At 42.0% G+C, this 26,473-nt stretch overlaps 2 protein-coding genes across 6 annotated transcripts in view; one reads left to right on the plus strand and one right to left on the minus strand.

The window, feature by feature from the left end:
• Positions 1–257: 257 nt before the first annotated feature.
• LOC105902077 (sodium- and chloride-dependent GABA transporter 2-like) overlaps positions 258–26,473 on the minus strand; it is a 50,455-nt gene continuing 24,239 nt past the window's right edge. For 3 of the 5 annotated variants that reach the window (XM_031572643.1, XM_031572641.1, XM_031572642.1), the window contains 14 exons: positions 11,101–11,326; positions 9,809–9,943; positions 9,491–9,631; positions 9,075–9,153; positions 8,674–8,806; positions 5,800–5,934; positions 5,596–5,699; positions 4,511–4,635; positions 4,139–4,251; positions 3,841–3,978; positions 2,872–2,974; positions 1,908–2,008; positions 1,193–1,363; positions 258–561 (listed from right to left, as the gene is read on the minus strand). In XM_031572643.1, the coding sequence (XP_031428503.1) occupies positions 439–561; positions 1,193–1,363; positions 1,908–2,008; positions 2,872–2,974; positions 3,841–3,978; positions 4,139–4,251; positions 4,511–4,635; positions 5,596–5,699; positions 5,800–5,934; positions 8,674–8,806; positions 9,075–9,153; positions 9,491–9,631; positions 9,809–9,943; positions 11,101–11,272 (1,773 nt within the window). In that variant the 5' untranslated portion in view covers positions 11,273–11,326 and the 3' untranslated portion in view covers positions 258–438. Of the gene's footprint in view, positions 562–1,192; positions 1,364–1,907; positions 2,009–2,871; positions 2,975–3,840; positions 3,979–4,138; positions 4,252–4,510; positions 4,636–5,595; positions 5,700–5,799; positions 5,935–8,673; positions 8,807–9,074; positions 9,154–9,490; positions 9,632–9,808; positions 9,944–10,900; positions 10,955–11,100; positions 11,327–26,473 lie in introns of those variants that run through there. The other 2 variants (XM_031572645.2, XM_031572644.1) reach the window with 2 other exon arrangements.
• jakmip2 (janus kinase and microtubule interacting protein 2) overlaps positions 20,562–26,473 on the plus strand; it is a 44,976-nt gene continuing 39,064 nt past the window's right edge. Inside the window, exon 1 of the mRNA XM_031572646.2 lies at positions 20,562–21,024. The gene's annotated coding sequence lies outside the window, so the exon portion shown is untranslated. The remainder of the gene's footprint in view (positions 21,025–26,473) is intronic.

The raw sequence follows: 26,473 nt of genomic DNA on the forward strand, positions 1-26,473 counted from the left end.
TACAGCCTGTGTCTGTGCAACAAATCAGATACTAAATGGAATTAACAGCCCAATATAAAGACATCTGAACTGAAAATGTAATTAACATTCAAAATAAGGTAGTGGCTATTGGACCAGGTATTGACCACACTGTTGCAATTTGACCAAACTATAATGTGAACCTGCCTAGGCACAATAATGTAGGTTTTCTAGCCTAGCTCAGAAAATATGAGGCCTAGGATACTACAAATATGAAGCCTAGGATATCCCCCCCCCCAAGAGCTGATGAGTCTCGTATATATGACTCTGATGTATCACAGATCCACATCCACTAGATCGGTTTCTTCTGCCAGATCTATTTATTCCTCAGATGGTCATTTTGTAGTTTTGCCAAAAATCTCATCCAATAGTCAATGGTCCAATAGTAAAAAGAGTCCTGTAAAAAGCCTTCCAAAAGCCTCATCTCATCATATAGTCCACTGCAGAAACACCATTGGAGGAAACAGTTAGGTGAAGGGTGGCTGGTTTGTACTGGTGATTCAGAGGGAGATCATCGATTGGACGGCATAGCTGGAGAAATCGCTGGAGATGAGAAAAGAGAAAAGAGAGAGAGTTGTAAAGAAAGGAGAGAGTTGTATGTAACATGATAGAGCACCAATACAACCACATTTACATTTACATTTAGTCATTTAGCAGACGCTTTTATCCAAAGCGACGTACAAGGGAGAGAACAGTCAAGCTAAGAGCAATAAAAAGCATGGTGTAACAATAAATACTACTTTACATGAGAATTAGAAAACAACGACCTAGAAAAAAGGAAAATGAAGTGCAGGAATGTAACTGCTGAAGTGCAAGTTAAGCCAGCATAAAGGGAATCTGAATTTGTAATAAATTTAACATATTAATAATACTATAAGGCAATTCAACTTCTAAAGGATCTGTTTACTTTTTTGACAAAGCTTGAAGTGTATTAGGAAGACACGAGACAGCGTGAATATTTCATGTCATATTTCATACTAGGTATTATCACGGGGAGGAGGGTGGTTGGACTTGTCCAACTAGTTCATTAAGCCTTCATCATAGGCTATGCCTATGGCTGTTGTAAATAGCCTAGCCTGCTGTTTAATTATCCGTAGTGCTGTGATGACCTTTGCTTACGATTTTTAATGGCAACTGTATAAAAATAACAACGTAGAAAACATGCTGAAATGACCTCTTTCAGGGAGCCTTCACCCAGATAGAGTTTGTAGATGATCCAGAGAGGGATGAGAGAAAGAGAGATGGTGGCCAGAAACCAGCCGATGACGTTGGCCCAGACGGGGTACACGTACGTGTTGCTGAACTTCAGAGGAGAGTACTTCACAATGGAAAAGATCAATGTGCTCTGCGAACAAGAGGAAGGTAGAGGGAGTTAGTGGAGTTGTGGAAAACATGTATTCATCAGAAAAGGACAAATGATCTGCTTGCCTGTGTCTGTTCATGTATTAACAACAACAGCACTCATTCAGCTTTCCCTAAGTGACATGACCCGGGCCAAAAAAGCAAATACTGTGTGAGGGAACACACAAATGGAAGCTGGGAATTATTTTCCAGAGTGGACTCCAGTAAATCATTAAGAGGAATGGGTGCAATGAGTCCACATGTACAGATGCTATACATCACTGACCCTGCCATGATCCTTTCCCGACACCCTAATTGTTGAGAACATTCATTCAGTGGTCTCCTGAAGAGATGATGGCAAAACAGCAGTGGTCTGGAATGTTAAAGTGGAGATAGACTGACCCTTACCAAACACTCAGCAGGGGTGATAGACTGACCCTTACCAAACACTCAGCAGGGGTGATAGAATGACCCTTACCAAACACTCAGCAGGGGTGATAGAATGGCCCTTACCAAACACACAGCAGTGGAGATAGAATGACCCTTACCAAACACACAGCAGGGGTGATGAAGAGCCAGCAGTACTTCATCACAGGCGCTGGTCTGTACCCGATCATGTCCGTTATGTTGCCATAGAAACGTTCAGCACCTGTTTGAAAAAGAGGTGAAAAAAGTTTGAATGTTCGAGCTGTCCCAATACGACTATGTAATAGTAAAAGTATCATTGGACAGTGATGCTGTTGTTCACAATCCTGTATTTCCTTTTACTTTGACATTTACTTATACCATATTTCCTTTCACGATACTTTGACTGTGTGTATTGTGATAAAATTATTTATTTATGTGTTGTATTCTGATATTGTAATAGTTTTGTGATATCGTGATGTAGCATGATGTATTTAATTTGTACATACAGTTTGTATCATGATATGTATTGTACGGTGGGATAGGTGAGGATAGGTGGCTTGTAATCGAAGAGGTGATGATCTTCTATGTTGTATGTGATGATTCCTCCCTCCATTATCCCCCCTTGTTTGAACCAGGTTCTAATGCACATTTCTGAATGTGAAATGGGACATTTTGCTTTCCACTGTCATAATCGACTTGTTTTTGGGTGGAGGTGGGTTGTTCCACCTTGACACAGTGCTTATTTTTGAATGTCACTGAAGAAATACAATTGAATAGAATTGAAAGCCCATGCTATGATAGGTTACTACATTATGTGTTATGTACATATTCCTCCCTGGCATGGCAGTAGATAATAGTAATAACAGTGCTTCTAATAAATTCACCACTTACTGTTTCTTTTACTGTGGAAACCACTATGACTAACCAGATTAAAGAGAGTTAGCAATTCAAGCAGTTGGAGACAACCACTAAAAAAATCCAGTTGGATAGATGGATGAATGAATGAAATAGGTGCAGGAGAACAGTGTTTGAGGTGGCCCGCCCAGAGTTCTGCGGTAGGTAAACCCTCTGGCGTGAGCGGGTGTCGGGCGGGGCTGAACTGACCGTAGACCCAGGCTATGCTGAAACACTGGCAGAAGGACAGGATGAGAAGGGTAGTTCCGCTGCACACGTGATGGTCCATCAGCTGTAGAATGTACAGTCCCCCCTACCAAACGCCCAACAGACAGTGGTACAGGAGGTAGAGAAGTCGTTTAGTAATCAGAAGGTTGCTAGTTCGATTCCCTGTCGAAGCGTCCTTGAGCGAGACACTGAACCCCTAATTGCTCCTGATGTGCAGTGTGCCATCAGTGTAAAAAAAATGTAAAATGTGTATACATTGTGAGTCGCTTTGGATAAAAGCGTCTGCTAAATGACTAAATGTAAATGTAGACAGGAACTCAGAAATCGAAAGACAACACCACAATATAACCGCACAACGTCCACAAGTTTACCAGACAGTTATTTGCACTAGACTCGAGAAGGATTGGTTTGGAGTGCTGCCTTTTTATGCTGGCTTCCTATAACACTTTTAAAAAATTAAATTCGAACAGTTCTTTAAACAGAGATAAAGACTATATGATTGCCATTACACAGTGGTCCTTAAATAGGAACAGGTCCACCAGGTGACTATCTCATGAATCTGATTGAGAGAATGCCAAGTGTGAGCAAAGCTGTCTTCAAAGCAGAAGCTGGCTACTTTGAAGAATCTAAAATATAAAACATATTCTGGTTTGTTTAATAAAACAAAAATGTTTTGTTTACTACACCTTTCCATGTGTGTTCTTTCATTGTTTTGATGTCTATTAATTTACAAAGTAGAAAATAATAAAAAAATAAAGAAAAAACATTGAATGAGAAGGTGTGTCCCAACTTCTGACTGGCACTGCATGTGTGTGTGTATATATGTACATAATACATACACACACACACACACACACACACACACACACACACACACACAGACACACACACACACACACACACACACACACACACACACACACACACACACAACACCAGCTCTTCCCTCACCTGTGTCACGAAGCTGAGGCCGAACAGAAATGCTGTGGTGCAGATGGCCAGCAGGAGCAGCTCCCGTCTGAAGCCCCTGCGTAGTGTAGAGGGGAACATGTCCACTAGTGACGTCATCAGACAGTCCAGGCCTACAAACTACAACAAGGGCATGGCAGAGATTGTGTATTAGAACCGAGGGAAGTGTATCTATCATATATATAACCTAGGTTAGCACCTGCATTGCATTGAGGTTAGGGAAGTGTAAACAGAGGTTCAGAGACCAATACATCAAGTTGTAGGGAAGGCAGAGTTGTACCTGGCTGTCCAACCCTAAGAGGATGATCATGATGAAGAAACAAGCTGACCACACCTGTGGCACCGGCATCATGGCCACTGCCCTCGGGTACACGATGAATGCCAGTCCAGGACCTGGAACACACACATAACAGAAAGCTCTAAATCGAAATAAATGGAACACAAGACAAAAAGAGTCACCACAAAGTGAGGCTGATTTTTAGTATGGTTTAGGTTTAGGTTTGTTTCTACTGAGCTCCTTTGATTTAGGAGTTTGTTTCTACTAAGCTCCTTTGATTTAGGAGTTTGTTTTTAATGAAGTGCCTTGAGAAGATGATCAGTATTAATGGCACTGCATGAATCAAATTGAGTTGAAATGAGTTTGTGCACTCACCAGAATCCACCACCTCTGCGATGTTCACACCTTGCTCATGGGTCATGTACCCCAGTATGGAGAAAATGGCGAAGCCCGAGATGAAACTGGTGCCACTATTCAGCAGACACAACACGAACGAGTCCCTGAAACAATCATCACTTTAATGTCCACAGTGTCATCTGTGTGGACCATCATCACTTTAATGTCCACAGTGTCATCTGTGTGGACCAGGTTTCACCATGTCAAATCCAGACTATGTCAGTGTTGAGAACTGAAACAATGTAATGTTGGTGTTGAGAACTGAAACCATGTAATGTCGGTGTTGAGAACTGTAACCATGTGATGTCGGTGTTGAGAACTGAAACCATGTGATGTCGGTGTTGAGAACTGTAACCATGTAATGTTGGTGTTGAGAACTGAAACCATGTAATGTTGGTGTTGAGAACTGAAACCATGTAATGTTGGTGTTGAGAACTGAAACCATGTAATGTTGGTGTTGAGAACTGAAACCATGTAATGTTGGTGTTGAGAACTGAAACCATGTAATGTTGGTGTTGAGAACTGAAACCATGTAATGTTGGTGTTGAGAACTGAAACCATGTAATATCAGTGTTGATAACTGCTTTCATATTTGCCCTCCACCACCTATGATGGAGATCATTTCCAAACACTGTTAATGACTTGTATTATTAATTACTTTATATGAATCATGTACTTATGTAAGCAGGAACATTGCTTTTCTGTGTTTCTGCGTGTGTGTAACTTAGAATTATTAGGTGCCACTTAGTCTGCATATGTACAAGAGCATGTTTAGACCAGAGGTGATAAGAAGGGTCGAACTGTGCTTCTTCCGACCTTGTGCAAAACTGCCATCCTTGCAAGACAGGGAACCTCGGACGTCAGAGATCCACCACGTGGTAATCCCTGCTGAACGCTAAACTTCTGTCTATATAAACCTTGTGCAATGTGTTTATCAGGGCTTCACTTTCAGCCTTGTGCTGGGAGTGAGCCCGATTGCAATTGTTGTTGTGTCTAATAAACATACTTAGATACAGCTCCGGAGTCCTGAGGTAACTAAGGTGAATTTTCACCTAACAACCTACTTGTAGCAGTCATTGTTGTAGGTGTTGTAGCTGCCTAGAGACGTGAGGAAGCCCAAGCTGATGGCATAGGAGAAGAAGATCTGTGTGCCTGCATCCATCCAAACCTTAAGCCACAAAACAAAACAATTTTAACCACAATACTCGTTACTCACTGTGTAATCTGCAAAATAGCTTGTTTCAGGATTTCAAAAAAAGGAGCTAAACCTGTGGGTCGGCCAGGCGAGAGACGTCGGGGTAGAGGTAGTAGATGATGCCATCCAGGGCGCCAGGGAGGGTGACGCCACGACACAACAGAGCCAGGAGGGTCACGTATGGGAATGTAGCCGTGAAGTACGCAGCCTGGCGCAGGAAACTATGTTACTATAGCAACAGAGATCAGGTTGCTCATCCAAACAAACAAATGAATCAATCACAATGCTCGCTGTATTGTCAGCAGTATTGCTTGTTTGAGGATTTAAAAAAAAGACATAAATATCTGGGTTGGACCTGTAGATGATCAATCAATCAGTTCATATTTGATATCATGATTGCTAGATGTCCTCCCATTCAGAGCTCTGGCATGCCCCTCCATACAGTTGGGACTTTGACTGTCAGGTTTGTGTGAACAGCCTGTGAGGGGTTACACATCACAAAGGGAGTTCAATTCTCCTCAGCAAAGAAAAACAAGTCCAGGAAGTCCTTTTCACATCATTCCTAGATCTGATCTGTGCGATGTGATGGTAACAGAACACAGTTCTCCCACAGAGCTGAAAACAATCCCCCTGGATAGAACTCCATCATTACATATTTCTGGATCAAAAGCAAAAGGAAATGTTTTCTGATGTTAATCCTTAAATGGAAAACAATGCCAGAAACTACATGTTTACTTACAAACCAGGTCAAATATAAAAGAACCCTTCAGTGAGGAGGCTGGAGCCCCAGTGTCCAACTACGCCATCACCTCCGGAGGGTTTCTCCGTCCACCAACAAGACCGAGTGCAGGCAGGACTCAGGCAGGTCAACGGGAGGGGATGTGGGGCTGTACGGTTAACTCTTTCCGTGGGGCCACAGATGTCTGTGTCTTAAGAGTGCACTGCTCCCCGCCGGGGTTCTGGAGCAGCTGACCTTTCTACCTCCCCAGAGAGTTAAGCTCAGTCCTCCTCGGGGCTGTTTCTATTCCCTCACACGCTGATGATCAATCCTCAGCCTTAGACAAACTGTACAGGATTGGAAATGGATTGGAGAACTCATGCCCAGAGATTGCGCTTATTGCTTTTGGGAGACTTTAACAGAGCCAACATGAAGAGAGTTTTTCCAAAATATTATCAACATATTTTTTTTCCCACCAGAGACTGCTATAAACCCCTGCCCTGCCCTGCCCTACTTTTGGAAAGGCAGAACACGGCTCCATCCTGCTGCTGCCTGCATATAGGCAGAAGTTGAAACAGGAAAAAAAAAAGGTTTCAAGGGTCATTTACAGATGGAAATAAGAAGTTGATTGTGCCTTACAAGTCTGCTTTGAGACAACTGACTGGCAGATGTTTGAGGACGCAGTCGATGGCAACATCAATACATCCACAGACTGACATAAGCTATATAAGTAAGTCAGTACCTAGCCCAACCAGAAAACCCTGGGTCAACCGCGAGATCCGTACTAAACTCAAAGTGTGAACCTTTCGCCTTCAACTCAGAGGACCCTGTCATCTAAAAAAAGCAGCCAGACAGACTTCCGGAAGGCCATTAGGATGCCAAGAGGGGCAACAGGGACAGAGTGGAGTCCAGCTACTGCAGCCTCTAAGTAAGCTGATCATGAGCTGAAGACCTCCGTCTGCAGTTGGATATTTGACTTCCTGACAGGCAGGCCCCACACCTCTCTTCGCCGATCCTCAACGCAGGGCTGTGTGCCGAGCCAGCTGTTGTACACTCCCTGTTCACTCATGAAGCACAGTTCAAATATCATCATTGAGTTTGCAGATCATGACACAACCATCCATCCCGGGCTTCCCGTGCTTCATTCACAGACAACAATGAGATCATTCACCAGCTAGTGCCAGGACAATAATCTCTCTCTCAATGTCAGCAAAACCAAAAAGATGGTTGTGGACTAGAGGAGACGGCAGGGGGCTGGACACCTCTCCCCATCCACAGTGGAGGTAGAGAGGCTGAGAGGGTTCAAGTACATTTCACAACATAAGATTATATCTGTTATAAAAATTCACACTAATACCTCTTAATCAGTAGACAGGTCGCAAAACCACAGAGTGTAACTGACAGGTACTGTTCTTCCTACCAGTGTACTACTACTGAACGTCACTGGTGAATCTATCGATTGTATACTGCTTGGTGCACCGCGTCATGTTAATGGATGCATGTGTGATGCAGAGTGGACAGAGTGGAACTTGACTCGCAATCAAGCATTGCATAGTCCGCACACAGCTGGAAGACATGTGCACCCAGATGAAAAGCTCTGGGTTAAAAAATAACACTACCCTTTTTGGCTATTTCAAAAAGAAAACTCAACGTAAATCATTGAACATGGGGATGTAAACATTGTACACGATTGTACATTCAAGTAAGATAACCCTTAAGGGCCAATAATAAGCCTATGGTGAACGGACTGGCCAAATCTGCTTCTCACTCTCCCTCACAGTCCAATTAAGTTCAAATAGACTTGCTTCAACAAAAACAGATGTAGAGAAACAAAAAGAAAAGCATGCATGTAATCTTAATATCTAGGTAGATATACCCATATCTCCAACCTACCAACCTACCCATCTCCCTTCAAAAAACAAAACGAGCAAAAGATAAACCCCCAGGCAGACTTAACCCCTCTGTGATGTTTTGTAATGTAATGTTATTTTTGGTTGTGAAAGATCATGCTGCTTCAGTGCCTTCAAGGCATGCCGGGCCAGGAACAAGATGAACAGACACGGTTTTCTGCCTGTCATACATACTCGTAAATCCTGTATGACGGGCTTTTGTGCCCAAGGGCCCTTGCTTTCAGTCCATGCTCATCCTCTCACTGTTTGTGCGGTTTGATTTATAATCTGCCCTTATACATATGACTTCAGAAAAGGTCAAATGTCATGAAACTCTCACCTTCCCTGTAGACTTAATTCCCTTCCACACACAGAAGTAACATATCACCCAGCACAGTAGGAGACACAGGGCCAGCTGGTACTGCACACTCCCCAGGTCCTCAATCCCATGGGAGATGTGTAATACCCTGTTCCTGAAAAGTTCAGAGAGTGGGGCGATGGAGAGGGAGAAAAAGAGGGAGACAGAGGGGAATGGGTGGCAGTGGACACAGAGAGAGAGAGAGAGAGAGAGATACAGGGAGGGGGGAGAGAGAGAGGGAGACATTGAGGGAGAGAAGCAAAGAAGAGTAAGAAACAAATGTATTCATTACAAAGTAAACAATCGAGGAGAACTGAGTGAACGACGGTAAGAGGTACATTTCATTCTATTTTGAACCAGATTTAGAGTGTGGAGCCACTTACTGCCAGAACTCCACCACTGGCAGCGTCCCGTTGGCTCTGGAGGTGCTGTTTGAGGCCTTAGTGTAGGCCATGCAGGAGTCTGAGCAGAGACACAGCACACACCATTAGGACACCCCACACTTCTACTAGACAGAGACCCTGGACATTTACGAGACCCTTTAGCCACTTCTTATGGGAATATGAGATTTCTGTATAATCTACAGAACAGATTCATGAAAAAAGTTTGAAAACTACAGATAAATGGGTGTGGTGGTTTCAGGGAAATTGCATCATTTGATATATTGTTAAGTTTAATGCTCATCTAATGAATTTCAATACATTTTTTCAGGCATTTAAGGTATAGAACTTTTGGTTTCCAGTGTACAGGGACACATCAACATTATTTTGACATCAAAAATCTTGCAAGTTGCTCTGACCAGTGTTCCAGATGTTGTCACAGTTGACCCAGGGTAGTTCTGCACTGAAGGAGGAGAAGAGGTAGAAGAATGCCCACGCAAGGATCACAATGTAGGAGCTGGCGCTGAAGCAGATGATCAGATGACTGGCATAACCCACCCCTACGAGGGAAGAAAACACAATAATGCCTGTGATTATTATGACAAAATGGCATAGGGGCTAAAACATTTATATCTGATACATTTATATCTGATACATCTGTTGTTCTTTCTTCCACTTTCTTTCTTTCTTTCTTTTAATGCCCACATTGCATCAAAAAACGAATATGAATCTCTCACCTTGAAATAGCGGGCAGATCTTGCGCCAGCAGGTGATCCCTCCCTGACTGGTGTACTGCCCCAGCGCCGTCTCCATGAAGAAGAGAGGAATGCCACAGGTGAACAGGAACAGCAGGTAAGGGATGAAGAACACACCTGAGGAGGAGGAAGGACAGGACATATGGACAGAGTGATTGACATATGGACACCTGAGGAGGAAGAAAGGACATATGGACAGAGTGATTGTCAGTACTCCAAAGGTGAAGGTGCACGATGTTACATGTGTAATGAAAGTTAAACGTAACCCCTCAAACATGACACCATCTGACCTGTTGCTCTTGATCGAAACGAATTATTGCTAATAATGTTGCAAATATCATGAAATACGATACACATGGGGAGTGGGAGGGAGGGGTGGGTCGACACCAAGTGTCTGTCTGGGGGATGAGTGGCCAAGCATAAATATACAAAACCTATTTTCAGTTTCTTTTATAATGTCTGTGTTTTTCTATTCTATGTAGCACCATTATAATGCTACTTCCCAAGGCTGAGTATTCAGTGGGGTTATAGACACAGGAATTGTACACTTGCTTGGAAAAGATGCGAAGAACACAATTTGTCAATGAAATAAAACCACACACATGCACTTAGGATACATGAAGCACCACATACTGTAAATGTGGCCGATTTAATAACAAATTTTAACTTTTTTTTTAAATTTTTTATTTTAAATTTGAAAAATGTTAACAAACTTTATATCGCAGTGTGTACTGAACACGGGTTATAAAAAAGTACGCGTTTTGGAATGCTGCTCACTTAAGTCTTTTTTTTTTTTTTTATCATATCACATCATTATCACAATACTGATGACACATCAGTCTTATTAGTACTGCAACCACTTTTCCCCCAAACGAAAACTAAGAAAAAAAACAGGCAGGTACAGATACACACACACAGAGTGCACATGGCTAGCCAATCAGAAGATAGAGACAACGGATCACTCCAGCCCCCCCCCCCCCCCACACCACACACAGACCCTGCAGGCATCTCCAAAATCACTCACCTCCTCCATTCTTAGAGCACAGGTAAGGAAACCTCCACACACACACTCACCTCCTCCATTCTTATAGCACAGGTAAGGGAACCTCCACACACACACTCACCTCCTCCATTCTTAGAGCACAGGTAAGGAAACCTCCACACACACACTCACCTCCTCCATTCTTATAGCACAGGTAAGGAAACCTCCACACACACACTCACCTCCTCCATTCTTAGAGCACAGGTAAGGGAACCTCCACACACACACTCACCTCCTCCATTCTTATAGCACAGGTAAGGGAACCTCCACACATTGCCGGGCCCAATGATAGCTCCCATGACGGTTAAGATGTATTCTGCCTTGCTTCCCCAGTTGCCTCTGACGTGCGTCCTCGCGTGTTCATCTCTGTCAGGAATGACGTCTGCTTTGCTCCCGCTGGTCATGGTGATAATGGATGGACACTTGGCCAGGCTGAGTGTGCAGTCGTTGGGCTGGTTCTGTTGTGAAAGAACATGTGGATGGTGGTATATAAGCTAGGCAGCCCATGGGAGGGAGGGATGGGGTAAGGGAGGGAGGGAGGGATGGAGGTGGGTAAGGGAGGGAGGGAGGGATGGAGGTGGGGTAAGGGAGGGAGGGAGGGAGGGAGGGATGGAGGGAGGGAGGGAGGGAGGGATGGAGGGAGGGATGGAGGTGGGGTAAGGGAGGTACACAGGGGGAAGCTTCGGTCCTCCCAAAACAAAAGGTCTTTCAACTTAGTTAATGGGTGCATCAGAGTTACTTAAAACATCACCGTGTGGTTCACACACACACACAAACACACACTGGACACACATATACACACAGACAGACCAGACATATATGTGTATGTATGTGAAGTGTGTGTGTGTGTGTGTATGTATATAAATAATATATATATTGCTATCAATCAATAAAAAAAACAACAACAATTATCAAAACGATTTGCTTCGATTGCGATTAATCGTATTTAAATTCAAATACTATTGCTTAGGAGCATCTTTTTTAACACTAAACACAGATTCTCTCTTGTGAACTTCCAATAAAACCATCAAAACCAGGGGAAAGGAGGCACATTTGTTATATTTGGAGCATGTAAAGTAGGAAGGGACTTTTTTTTATTCTGAAACAGGGAATGAGATGAAGATGTTGAAAAAGAAGAGAGGAACAGAGACAGACTCCTGGGGAGGGACCAGGTCAGATTACGACGTGTTGTACAACCCATTGTGCTCCGTGTTACGTGTGCACAGAGCCCTTTAGGGGACATGGGAAAAACATCTTTAGAGCTTCTGGTGCGCACCAGAAACTTTAAGGATCCACCCCCCCCCCCCCCATGTATCATAGGTCCGTAGGTGTGTCGGACGCCCCCCAGATATTTGAACCGTTACATATGCACAAACAGAGAACATTACAAAACCCAGGCAACTGCTGTGATTGGGTTGATTTTTTTATTATAACATTAACACGTTCATTTTAACAGCACTAATACACACACACACACACACACACACTACACACACACACACACACACCACACACACACACACCTGTGTGTATGAGTGCTGTATACATAAAATCAGATGATAGGTCTTCGTATTGAAACATTTATGACTACTGATGGAGATAATTACCAAACACAGTTAATGACTTTAGAATATATGAATCAAGTGCCTTGTTTTAATAATAATGTTATATGCTTATGTTAACAGGAACTTGGCTTTTCTGTGTCCCTGTGTATATGTGTAACTTTGATTACAGTTTTTCTCAAATGTTTTCACACATTTAGCGAATCATGGGTCAACTTAATCTAATGCTCACATCTACTTTGCACAGCAAGAGTCTTCTCTGGCGAATGGGTTAACTATTTCTCATTGTTTTCACACAAATTTCTTTGAGTTTTAACACACTTTTCAAAACAGTTAACACACTTCTCAGAGAAAGACACAAAACCTAATTGAATACCCATTTCAACACATTGCAGACACTTAGTAGCAGCCTACTGAACCTGCTCTCTATATTCTAAATATTGTCAGCACCTGTGTGAACTCTCTGTGCAAAACTAATCAAGTAGTTCTCAACCTCTAAAAGAGGTCAATAGATTGAAGTTGATACCAAGCATGTTTCGAGGAGCCACCAACAACCAACAACCTCAGCAAGGACTAGGACAGGACAAGGAAGAGGTTGTGGTAGAGGTAGAGGGGCCCCTGTCAGGGACTTGGCATACTGTTGCATCAATTGTTTGTACGTTCGGCAATGACAATGACACTTTTCTGGCCTTTACAGTCAATGTACCGTACTGTATTTCACTGTATTTGCACTCTTGGCAACAACCATTTCTATACTTTTGTAAAGTGTGTTGCCACAATACAATGTATACTGTAGTTTTCACTAAAGTAATTTACAACGAATTCTGATTACTTTAATATTTACAGTATTTATAGCCTATTACACTATTTTTACAGAATCAACACACTGGCCCACACTGGGTGGCAGGGGGAGATGTTCACTGCAGAACAGATTTGGACCTTTTTACTGTATATTGAAACCTGTAATTTTGACTTCTTACAGAATAATACATGTAATGTGGAAAAATGACTGCAATAAATATTTTTGTGTCAGAATGTTTGCCATTTTGTACACAGTAGAGCAAATATAAATCAATGGTGTTGACAGGTCCTTGTTTAGAATATATTGTATAGTGTTACTGTAAGCAATACAAAAAAAGAACTACAATATTTTACTGTATACAAATTTTCAGATTTCAAATACTTTCTGACAGTATATTCCCTAAGTAAGAGTGCTCAGTGCAAAACCCAAATTGTAGTAGGTTGGCAGTGGTAAAATAGTCAATACTGTGAGGGTGTTGCACAAAAGTTGAAGTGATGGTTACAGAGGTTCATATTGATAGCTGTAGTTTGAATTTTGTTATCCATTGTTAAATAAATGAGAAAACATACATTTTCAATTGAGCACAAATTGTAGGTTTTGATGGAAATGTTTGGTTTTAAAAGGTGTGTGATAAGTTTTGAGAAAGTGGTGTCATTCTGAAAACATCATATAGTGTTTTGGTCATTTCAGCTTCTGTTAAGGGCTGTGTGTGAGCTGTTTTGCAAAAGTAAACAGTGAATGGAAAAATGTGCCAAAGCAATCGAGAAAAACTGTAACTGGCGCCACTTATTGTTTTCTCGACCCCGAGAAAATACAAGAAGCTCGGTCGAGAACCTTGGGCCTCATTCTCGAACGCAGTTAAGAAGAATTTAAGAGGAATTTAAGAGGAATTTAAGAGGAATTGGATTTAGGACAACATTTGGCATTCATGAAAGTTTTCTCATCTGGGATTTGCTCTGAACTTCAGAAAACTTTCCGAACTCGAAATAGCAGTCGTAACTCGGCCAGAGTTTTCTCAAATGCGATTCCTTAAAAAACCACAAGATGGCCCCGTGGGCCATCTTGTGGTTTTTTGAGGAATTGCATTTAAGAAAACTCTCCGTGTTAATGAATTTGTTGAGAAATCGTTGGTGATTGCGTTCACATCAACTCTACAGATCCTCGGATTAAAAGTATCATTAACAATTACGTTTCACATGTAGGCCTATAGTCATGATTCTACGAGGCACCGTGATGTCATAAAATAAATAAAAGGACTACCACCGGAATGCTGCGCTCGTCTAGTGAGCGTCGTTTGGCACTGCCGTCTGTGCAAGTACGGCAATCCAGAATTTTCAAGTAGTTCCACGTTGGTGGGAACGAACTGCCTAGCACTTACCAGAGCAGGCGCGTCCCTCTCTACCTTTAAGAAGCTTTTGAAGACCCAACTCTTCAGAGAGCACCTCCCTTCCTAACTGGCACTTCGACTAGTGCTTAACTTGCACTTATAGCAGTTACATTCCTGCACTTCGTTTTTATTTCCTATTTCGTTTTTCTATTACTTATGTAAAGTAGTATTTATTGTTACACTAGGTCTCTATTGCTCGTAGCTTGACTGTTCTATCCTTGTACGTCGCTTTGGACAAAAGTGTCTGCTAAATGACTAAATGTAATGTACACGAACACTGCAAAATGTAAGTGGAATAAATAAATAAGCACTTAAGTCGATTCCGACTTGTACACGTCACTACGGTTGCGTGCCCTTATAAGGAGCTGGCAGGGCGTGTATGTATGCAAATTCAGGAGCACGAGAACGCGCTTTCAATTTAAGAAAACTCTTCCGGGGGAGCACAGCCCAGAAAACTTCTGCTGCGTAGGACACATTTTCAAGCGTGCATGAATTTGGCGGATATCTTTTGCTTACGTTGTTTTTCCGAGCCCGTAAGAAACATTTCAGAAGAAACTTCAGAAAATGTTCGAGAATGAGGGCCCTTGTTTTGACTATGATGTTAAACACTTATGGCGTCAGCATTAGATAAATCTAAGTATATAAACCCTGTGCGATGTGTTTAATATTGCTTCACTTTCATCCTTGTGCTGTGAGTGAGCCCGATTGCAATTGTTCTTGTTGAGTACATATACTGATTGACAACTCCGGAGTCCTGAAGTAACTAGGGTGAATTTTCACCTATCAACTATTTGACAATTTGTCAAACATACTGTCCAATTTATGACTAATTTTGTCATTCTGCAAAGGTCAATGGTGTAGTGGCCCAGCGCCGGATTAAAAATAAACCAGCTCTGGGTTAAACTGCCAACCGGTTATGACATCGGGAGATAGCCTCCTGACCCTTGGGTTGGAGAGTAAGCTGGTCTAGGGTGCCATCTCTTCATTACACTGTGATTAAATGTAAATGCACATTCATTTGGATGTGTAATTGTACATTTACAAATTTTATTCTCTGTTTTTGTATTCCTTGCAGGATGTGTGTTTGATGCATGTGAAAGAACACACCGGTCAGTGTTAATTATGTTCACTGGTGATTCTGTAATGAGGTGTGTTCAGCGTGAGTGATGCGTTCAGGCAGGTATGTAGAGCAGGGAAATGGAAAGATGATAAACATGGGGGAGGAGGAGATTGAGAATCAACCATTAGAGGCAGACTTGTTTTGTCATTATCATTCGCATGGTGTGGAAGCTCAGTGTATTGCTTGGATTCTTATGTCATTAAACATTTTATATATTTGGAGGTGTAATTGGTACCAGCCTCACATGGGAGTGCCAGATTATGAAGGTACCTTACCCTGTGAGCAGGCGCCGGGTAGATGTGGGTGCAATTGTGATACCGCCAGAAAGAATGTGTGTGTGTTGTTCGATCACCGCAGTCCCGCCTGCATGTGTGTGCACGTTCGCGAAAATACATGTGATGTGAACACGGACAAGCATATGTGCAGCGCAAGGTTCGAGTGTTCCCTATGCGTGTGTGGCTATGTGAAGGCCAATGTATATGTAATCTTGTACGATTACGATGCCATGTTAGAAGAGGGAAATGGTTAGTGATGCATGCAAGACTATGTCTCTGAGGAGCAATCCTTACGATAACCATGTCTTGGCAGACAAGAGAGAGGCACGGGCCCACTCTCATTTTGGAGGAAGACAGAGAACCCGGGCTTACTCCCAGAATGCAGAAGAGAGAGAGAGAAGCAAAGTTAAACACATCACACAAGGTTTATATGGTTGAAGTTAAACACATCACACAAGGTTTATATGCTTTTTGCAACGTAATGCATCAGCAAGGCAGAAAAGAAGGACTACTTGTTCTAGTACAGTATACTAGTATAGTACAAAAGTACTAAAAGTCCCTTTGTGTCATCCCAACTGCTGAGATACAAGGATGCCAGTTCTACGCAGGGTTGAACAGGCACGGTTGGACCCTTCTCATCACCTCTAAGCTCACCTAAACAAAGACAAGAGGTTCCTTCACTTACGCATGTAGATCTTACACAGTAAGGCAGAAATGGATCTTGCCAGTGGAAAATCACAGATGGCCTTCCTCCTCTGGTAACTGCTCATTTGGTGGGGCCTAGGTGTTGGTTTCTTCCCACCCCCTGCTGAGACTCTTATCTCAAACCTATGTCTCTGGTACTCTCTGTGCTTTTCCATGCCGGGGTGAAACTAGGGGCAGAGAAATGAATGTAAGAGTGCTAAAGTGAAATACTGCATTGTAAGATGATCTCTTTGTCATGTTTGGGTTTATTTGAATGGTCTCAGTCTGAGTGATAAAGTGGTCTCAGTCCTGCAGCTGCAGAGATTAGTTTTAACATGGATCTCAGAGACATGAGAATTCTGGTCTCTGTGAGTCGTAAGGTAACCTCTCTCTGGAGAGGGCAAACACCCTCCTTGGGTGAGAACCCCCTCCATTTGTCGCTGTTAATGTGTGACCACGATAAACCACTGCTCATGGGGGTAATCATTAGACCAGATGCAGGACTAAAATGGGTACTTAAGTGTTTGGATGTTTTATGTGGTCTTTTAGACTTATATTCTTCACTTTAGACGTGTTGGATTTGTAAACTGTAGTAGTAACATGTACCTGACGTTATAAATTGGTAATTCTGACCCACTATGACCTCTTCTGAAATTCTCAACTGAGGATTATTCAGGTAACGGTGTTCCGGTAACGACTGACTAGGATTTAGTTGCAGACCTAAAGCGGCCAAAAACGTAAGACTTTGAGGTTCCTGGCTAGAATCAACTGGGCTAGACATGCTGCAGCTGAACGGTAATGGTATAATATAGCGATAGGATTGCTGACCAGCCTCTGCACTGGATCGAATGGTCATACAGAGATCGTACAAGCAGTCTGGCGGTCTGTCACTGAGCCAATTCGATCTAACAAGCTGCAACGCCCCTTTAACAGCACTGTAGGACCTCTGGGTTAGCCCAGAACTAGATGACAGGTTATGTCTGTGGAATTGTCAAAATGGAATCTGCCGGCCGTGGCAAGATCCTTAAAATGACACTATTCTAATTGGAGAAGAAACCGGTTACTAAAAAGTAAGGGAGGAAATTCATACTACAGACGATAAGTGCCATTAAGTTGGAGATCAGCCTACAACCCCGGTAGAAATCTACAGTAAAAGCGAGGAGCTTAGACTGGGTTCCCAAAAGAGTAAAGTCAGACACAGAAAATTGAGTCAGATTAAGTATGGTCGTACTAAGAAAGGTGTTTTAATAAATGTTACTTTTTCAGCAAAGCAAAGAGAGAGACGAATCCTCCCAAACCTTCCAGACGCCTATTCCCTCATTGGTTTAGGAAATCACCGTCTTACACAAATATGCAGACTAAGTGGCACCAGTAACTACTAATCAAAGTTACACATGGAAAGCCATGTCCCTGCTTACATAAACACATGATTCATACAAAGTAATTATTAATACAAGGCACTTGATTCATATATTCTTAAGTCATTAACAGTGCTTGGAAATGATCTCCATCAGAAAGTCTTGAGTCAATTATTAGTGCATATAGATAGAAGGCCATCATCTCTTGTGGTTGATGCAGCAATCAGTCTTTGAAGTGCAGTAACGCACATGGAACATACTCAGGATTCAGCGTGCAGATCTGAACAACAAGCATCCCGAGCGTGGGGAGGTAGTGCTTCAGGAGGTAGAGGAGTTATTTAGCAATCGGAAGATTACTAGTTTGATCCGTTTTCCTCCTTACCAATTGTGTCTTAAGCAAGACACTGAACCCCCAACCGCTCCTGATGTGCAGGTTGGCAACTTTGATAGTAGCCTTTGCCATCGGTGTATGAATGGGTAGATGTCTGAGGCTTTCATCTGTAAAGCGCTATGAGTTAAAAAAGCGTTATATAAATGCAGTCCATTTACCATTTAACTCTAGCCAGTTTAAGACACTTCCCATGCTTGTAATGTAAATGAGCTAGCCTTCTAATGCAAACAGGTCTTCCAACTGTTTTGTTGTTTCTAAATGATAATCAGGTTTTTCTCTGACACAAGGTTTCCATACTATAATTGGTTTGTCGCTCACCTCAGTTAGCAGTTTCCTGACCCCAGCTGTCTGAGCAATGCCAGGGCGGGGACCTTTCCTTTGGCAATGAAACTGCCAAACTACCACAGGGAAGAGGCCACCAGAGATGTACAGTACCAGTCAAAAGTTTTGACACACCTTCTCATTTTTTGAGAAGTTTTTTCTTTACTTTTATTATTTTCTACATGGTAGATAACAATTTTTTGTTTAGTACATCATTCCATATGTGTTCTTTCATAGTTTAAATGTCTTCAGTATTAATCTACAATGTAGAAAATAATACAAGTAAAGAAAACACTTCTCAAAAAAATGAAAGGTGTGTCCAAACTTTTGACTGGTACTGTACCTCATGCAGATGCAGAACACGTGGTCGGAGCAAGAGACCGCAGTCCAAGTCTCCCTTGCCACCACGACTTGTCTATACCGATTGCCGCAAACCACTAGGCCAACACAGCACCTCTGCAGCAATCGGGGTGGGGTCTCCCTGAAAACAGCTGGGCAGTTCATGGAGGGGTGTGTAATTGCCATGTGTTTTGGTCACAATTATCAATGATAGCAGAACACATTTAGGTTCCCGAGAGACAATAGTCTAACTCAGCAGTATGTGTGTGTGTGTGTGTGTGTGTGTGTGTGGTGTGTGTGTATGTCAGGTCAATGTGAGTGAGTGTGTGTGCATTAGTATATATGGGTAAATGAGGGAGAAGACAGATTTTCATGCTTGAAATATAAAATTGTCCCCATGCACTGTGCCTGTGTTGATGTAGTTTAAGACACTACAGTAAATGGGTTTTTATCTGTTTACCAGGTTTACCTTTTTCTCACCTACAACTTATATACAGTCCAGCAGACCCGGCACCACAGGCGTAACACAAATGTGTATTGTGTATGTGTATGTGTATGTGTGTGTTTATTTTATTTGTATTGAAGAAATAAAATGTAATCAGTTGATTTTTCTGTTAGTGAACACCGAGAACGGGTCCCTAACCCCGCATGACGGTTAAGACATCAGCACCATGGGTTCATTTGACCAGGGAACATACATGCTGATGAGTTGGATTATGCCCCTGGGTTCAAAACCATCATGGGCTATTTAGATTAGATTAATGGGCAATGATTGGAGAGAGATTCTATTTTTTCCAAGGTTGGTGGTCTCTTTTAAATCATTACAAACTTTTTTGACTCCTTATTCTTCCAGGTCTAGAGAACTTGATCCCACTTCTTGGAGTCAGTGGAAGGGGATTCATTGATCAAGCTGTTTGTGCTCTGTGAGTCTGGATATGTTAGACATAATTGTGCTGGATTTTAGAGTTCAGCGGAAGCGTGTGATGAAGTCGTACACAGAGCTGTCGACAAAATAACACAGCATCTGCTTAGGTTTATCAAGCATTGGCGCCCCCTATAAGTCATGTTTGGGATTCAATCTGCTGTCAATTTTGCTGTCAAATTCTCACAATTGCTTTTTTGACAGCATGCAGTAGCCCTTGTAAAAGGTTATTATCCCTCACAATTAACATTTTTATCTGAAGGAGACATCGTGAATAAATATAGCTTAGCTCATGGCTGCACCCTTCAGAACATAATTTTTAGCAAATAACTTGTAAGCTATGAGTTCAAACTCCTTAAAAAAATATTATTTAACTCCAGATGAGGAACTATAAACCATTTAAGTAACCTACAAAATGCAGAAGACATTAGCAACCGCTACCAATAGCTGTGACATGCGTCCTTCCAACAGAAGACGATACAAAACCTTCGATGTAAGTATGCTAGGCTGTCAGAATGCTATGCAGGATGCTATTTTGAACATCTAATGATGCTTGGGCTATTGGGTAGGGATAGCCTGTTCATTCCAACAGCCTACCCTTCTCCGCTAAAAGACACCGTGTTGGCGGATGACTGAAGTGGCGTCCTGCCTGTAGGTGAAAGCCGAGTAGACTAGACAAGATAGTCCTTGCTTTACCCGACTATGCTATTTCGCACATCAGTAAGCCTGTAGGCAGAGGAACGGTACCGTGCTGTTTGAGAAAGGAGAGCAGGCCTAAGGCGGTAGCGTTTGGTTAGGTGGAAATAGGCCTACTGCAGTTCTCGGTGAATTTAGTGAGATCATTTTCCCATAACGATGAGGGCGGGGTCTGGGAGCATCACGGATCTCAGTGCATTGAATGGTTGCTGATGCTGCGAGGAAGAGGAAAAATGTAGGACCATGGTGAATGATTTGGAACTGGAAGATCTTGATTCATGCCGGAAATTAATTACACGGTAAGCAACTATATTTGCGTTTCTTATGTCGTGTAGTTGAAGCCGACTACTCAATATGCTACTGTTATTTTGCCGGGTGACCATCTCAGTGTAGCGGTTTTTAAGACATGTAAGGATAGCTAGCTGAGCAATGGCTAACTACCGTTTGTGTCGAGAGTGGTCTACAAATACCATGTGTCCAGATAATTTAACATTTTGCCTTAATACCCTACAAAAAAGTCGTTAGACTACTGAAACGTTTTGTTGCCATTATTACCAGCTCGATACATCCCCATCGTAACAATTAAAGGTGGGTTTACTCGTTGCATTCTTCATATCTGTAAAGATGACGAGAAATTTTCTAGTTGGTGTTCGGTCGTGTTATTGCTGTAGGCCACATAAAACAATGTTAGCTAATCTACTCAATCGATGGATTTAGGATACAGCAAACCATTATAGGCTACTGCAGGTTGTGGTTAGCATCAGAATATGCAGCTTGTAGACTACTTGGACAAATGCATGTCAAACGTGTATTAAAAAGTCTATACGAGGTTTAACCAGATGTGCGTTGAACAGTATGTGTGTGAAGTCAGCGGCGGTAGCCTGTTCCGTTGAATGCCTATAATGCAGCAGATATGTGATATTGGGCTATTCCCTGAGTAAAGCATTTGACAACTACTATTGTTTATATGCATCTTCACCGTATAGTTTACGGTAGGTAGGCCTACGAAATTCACCATCTTTCCCTTCTTTTGTTTGGGTATGGATCTTGCTTTTTTTCTTGACCTCTATTCGTGAGCTTCCCACTGAATTTTGTGAATCATCTTTGGCCTACTGTACAATTAAAGAAGCAAGGTTGCAGCGGATGATAGTTTAGCTAATCTGTAGGCCTGTGGCTTATTATGCGCCGACTGATATTTTCGGTCAAACCCATCCGATGCTTTTTATTGTTCATTTTTTGAAAGCAAAATATATATTCACCACCGTAGCGCACTACTAGCTGTAACATACTGTATGCACGTCTGTATAAAAATCAGCTAGATAGTAGGCCACTAAAAATACTATACATATAATGCATTGATTTAGCAGAGAGCGCAAAGATGGTCCCCAGGGGAGGATGTGGTCTGGGGAAAAACCCCTCCACAGAGTAGTGATATTATAGCTTACAGTGTATTTGAAATCTGAGTTCATGTGTATTAGGACATAATTACTGGCAGGCTTTGTGGAAATGAAACAGTGTCATTTTTTGAAAGTATTTTCTTGTGCTTAGTAGACTATTTTCCCAGGTCAGAAATGGCATTTTCAAAACATCCTACACTACCCATGGCTTACAAGGGGCCATGTGCATAAACATGAGTGATGTAATACTGCACATTTGGGCAAGAATCCAACATTAGCCTAATGAACCCAACATTAGAGAGCCTGGCCATCTTAGACACGGAAGAACTGGGACCTGCTGTACTCGGACATAGGGCTCCATTCTCCTCGCCTTGCTATGTGCAGTGAGATTACAGAATGCTGCTTTTGGGGAGGCAAAAAAAAAACCTACAACACAGTTGTAATCGGATGACTGTGACAGCCCAGCATACACAATCAGACAGGATAACCCCATGCTGGGCTACAGACCTGATTAACCAGGTCCAGGGGCTATCTTTGGCATGGGCAGGCAGGCCAGTCTGATTGGGTGACATCGACCAACAGCCATTGCATAATCTATATATAACCCATATATTGGGTCCAAATGATTATTTCCTCTGTCTGGTGGAGAGTCTGGATCATCCAAAATTGGACAGGCCCGTGATGCCTACACATTAGCCATGCATAGCTTCCCTGTATTCATGCGGATGACTGTAGGACTCACACACACAGCAATAAAACTGAATGAACTCAGGATAGTATAACACACAACATTCAATAATAATGTCAGCAAAGCTCATCCAATTTCATGTATGTTACAGTTTTTTCCAATCATTTTAGTTCTTGTACCTATACCATGGATACTTTTCCCAAACACTTAACTCAGTGGGCTTTACAGACACACACCTCTGCATATCCGTTAACTTTTGGTGCAAAATGCTCTACAACAACCACACCATCATCAATTCTGCCGTAACTTTAACACATGTTCCCTCTCAGAGTAGAATGACCTAAAAAACACTAACAACTTGAAGCATTGCTAATTGCATCTATAAAATGTTGCATAGATTACTCAGCTCAGTTTAGCATAGATTACTGTAGTGTTGCATTAAAAAAAGAGAAAAAACACACACAGACAAACACTTCTTTGGACTACAGTAATAAAGTTTGTAATATGACAGTAAACAAATAATTCTAAAATGCTGCAATATGTTTCATTACAGCCATATGCTAGAATTGCATGTGTTACTGCACTAAATAGGCTTACTACATTACAACAAAAAGTCTACCACTAGAAGTCTGCTGTAGCCCTACAGTAATGCTGATCCATTCTGTCCTCTGCATTTGGTGTCAAACTTTTATATGTTTGAACTTCGCATTTACGGTAACATTCTCCTCTGCATTGCATCTTGGAAATACGTCAATCCAAGCCAAGTATCTGAAGACAGTGTTGATATGTCGGTTTGCCTCTCACAACAGATGTCAAAATTGAGTGTGGCAAATGTACTGTAATTACTGTAAATTGAAGAATTGCATTCTTCAATCACTGTCTTTCACTGATAGCCTATGACTTACATAAAGAGCAGTACTGTAATAGTGGAAACAACTCTTCCGGAACAGTTACATCTATGTTTGCCTTCTATAGACTCTATTACTATTATAGATAGTGAGAAGTCTGCAAGCCAAAACAAACTAAATAATCTAAATAAACTTTCTGCTAAATTAAGAATACTTTTTCTTATTCAAGCATATCATTTAGTTTGTCTGTCTAAACAAAGCATCTTTCCATCTACAGTGATCTAAATTACTGTAAGTAAGGTTTTGAACTGAAAGTTAACTGTTCTGAACAGAGTATCTAAACATTGGCAAAAAATGCTGTAGTTCCACAGCGTTTTGCTGGTAGTGAACATTGAATGGGACAGGTATCCATAAAAATTTGGAAGAAGGTGTCATTGCCAGCATTTGTATCTAAGCATAGGGGCAAGTATCCACAGTTTGGTTCACATGGTCTACTGGTGTGCTCGATGTGTTAAGTGTTTTGGGAATGTGAACATGGTATAGGTACAAGAACTAAAATGATTGGAAAAAAACTGTATTACAGCTGTTAAAATATTATTGCCGTCTTGTTGCAGTTAACATAGGCTACATGCGGATTAAGCATGATTTCACCGACACATTATAGTGATTATATATAAATGATGGTCTGTACAGTTTAAATGTGCCACTGCAGTGAGAATGGTGGATTGTTTAGGAACAAAGGGATACTAATGATGTATAATAATGTGTATTGATAGATTACATGCTAGACACATGCTTGGACTTTGAAGTATTGAAGTGACAGGCTCATACATAATTGTTTTTGATACCAATTGGTGTAATAGAGCTCAGTAGTCTGTGTGTGTGTGTGTGAGTGTGTGTGTGTGAGTGTGTGTGTGTGAGTGTGTGTGAGTGTGTGTGTGTGTGTGTGTGTGTGAGTGTGTGTGTGTGTGTGAGTGTGTGTGTGTGTGTGTGTGTGTGTGTGTGTGTATGTGTGAGTGTGAGTGTGTGTGTGAGTGTGAGTGTGTGTGTGTGAGTGTGTGTGTGTGTGTGAGTGTGAGTGTGTGTGTGAGTGTGTGTGTGTGTGTGTGTGTGTGTGTGAGTGTGTGTGTGTGTGTGAGTGTGTGTGTGTGAGTGTGAGTGTGAGTGTGTGTGTGAGTGTGTGTGTGTGAGTGTGTGTGTGAGTGTGAGTGTGTGTGTGTGTGTGTGTGTGTGTGAGCGTGTGTGAGCGTGTGTGTGCGTGTGTGAGCGTGTGTGTGCGTGTGTGTGAGTGTGAGTGTGTGTGTGTGTGTGCGTGAGCGTGTGTGAGCGTGTTTGAGCGTGTGTGTGTGTGTGTGTGTGTGCGTGTGTGTGTGTAGTGGTTTGCGATCACTCCTGCACAGTAGTAGTACAGTAGTAATGGCTTATTCTTACTCCTGCTCCCGGCAGCGTCTAGCGGCTCGCACAGAGAGGGGGACAGAGAGAACGATGTTACCTCAGTGGGCCCAAAACTGGGTCACGGAGGCAGTGTGCTTCTGATGCATTCAGATCACAGCAGCCAGGCTGGGAAAGAGGGCTTGCTGCAGCAAGGGCAGCGTGTCGGCTCTGTGCCTCCCTCTCCTTTCTCTCCCCACAACTGGCAATGGCTCTACCATTCTCTGTCTCTGTCACAAATGGCAGACATTGTGTCGAATTTCAACACATCTGCTGAGTGTGTTCAAGCACTACACGTTTTATGTCCGTTTCAACACATTAGAAGTGTTGCAGATATGAACACAGCCAATGTGTAAGTCCTTTGAACACATTAGAAGTGTTACAGATATGAACACACCAATGTGTAAGTCCTTTGAACACATTAGAAGTGTTACAGATATGAACACACCAATGTGTTATTTGGACACGCTGCGTGTCAGTAATGTATAATATTTATGAACACAGAAATGTGTTACTTATGCATATTGTATGGCAAGTATTGGGTAATCCAGTTTAAAGTTATTTCAACACAGGTTGTGTTTACTATGTGTAATCTACAAAATATAGTTCAAAATAAGATATAGAATTAGTATCCATTTATTGAATTATTTATCTTTTACTGACATTCAAGATCGTTCCAGATCACATTCCAGAACTATTAACAATTAATGCAATTCAATTTACAAATGTATTAACATGTGTTATTGCATCAATTACCGTAACATATGGATATAGCCTATAGACGCACAGTATATGACATGTAACATACATTGTACATACAACAGTGCATACAATCAAGTCATCCAAAACTAGAGATGCACTGATACCAGTATCAGGCCGATACTGTGCTCATATCTCATATCTTGAATCTTTTAGGCCAACCGGTGTTGACAATGTAATATCCAATGCTGCGGCTGGATGTGCGTCTGTCGGTGCCGATTGCTCCAATGTTGTGAATGTGTCTGATTCGCTATTTCAGTTTAAGGCTCGTAAAGGTCTGGGTGTTGTACACATAAATGCCAGGAGCGTGCTCCAAAAAATGGACTTTTTAAAAATTTGGATTACCAACTCTGATCCTGACGTGGCTGTCATATCGGAATCTTGGTTAAATCCTAATATCAAGGACTCAGATATTGCAATTGTTGGTTATAATGTTTTTAGAACTGATAGAGCTAAACGTGGGGGTGGTGTTGCCATGTTTGTGAAAAACAACTTAAACTGTTCTGTACGCATCTCCACTTCCCTCCCGGGCCAATTTGAGCTGTTAGCCGTAAATATTAATCTGGGTGACTATCCTATCGTCATTGTGGGTGTTTACCGACCTCCCTCTGCTGTCCCAGAAGCA

The sequence above is a fragment of the Clupea harengus genome, chromosome 8 (genome assembly GCF_900700415.2).
Source record: "Clupea harengus chromosome 8, Ch_v2.0.2, whole genome shotgun sequence".
NCBI lineage: Eukaryota > Metazoa > Chordata > Actinopteri > Clupeiformes > Clupeidae > Clupea > Clupea harengus.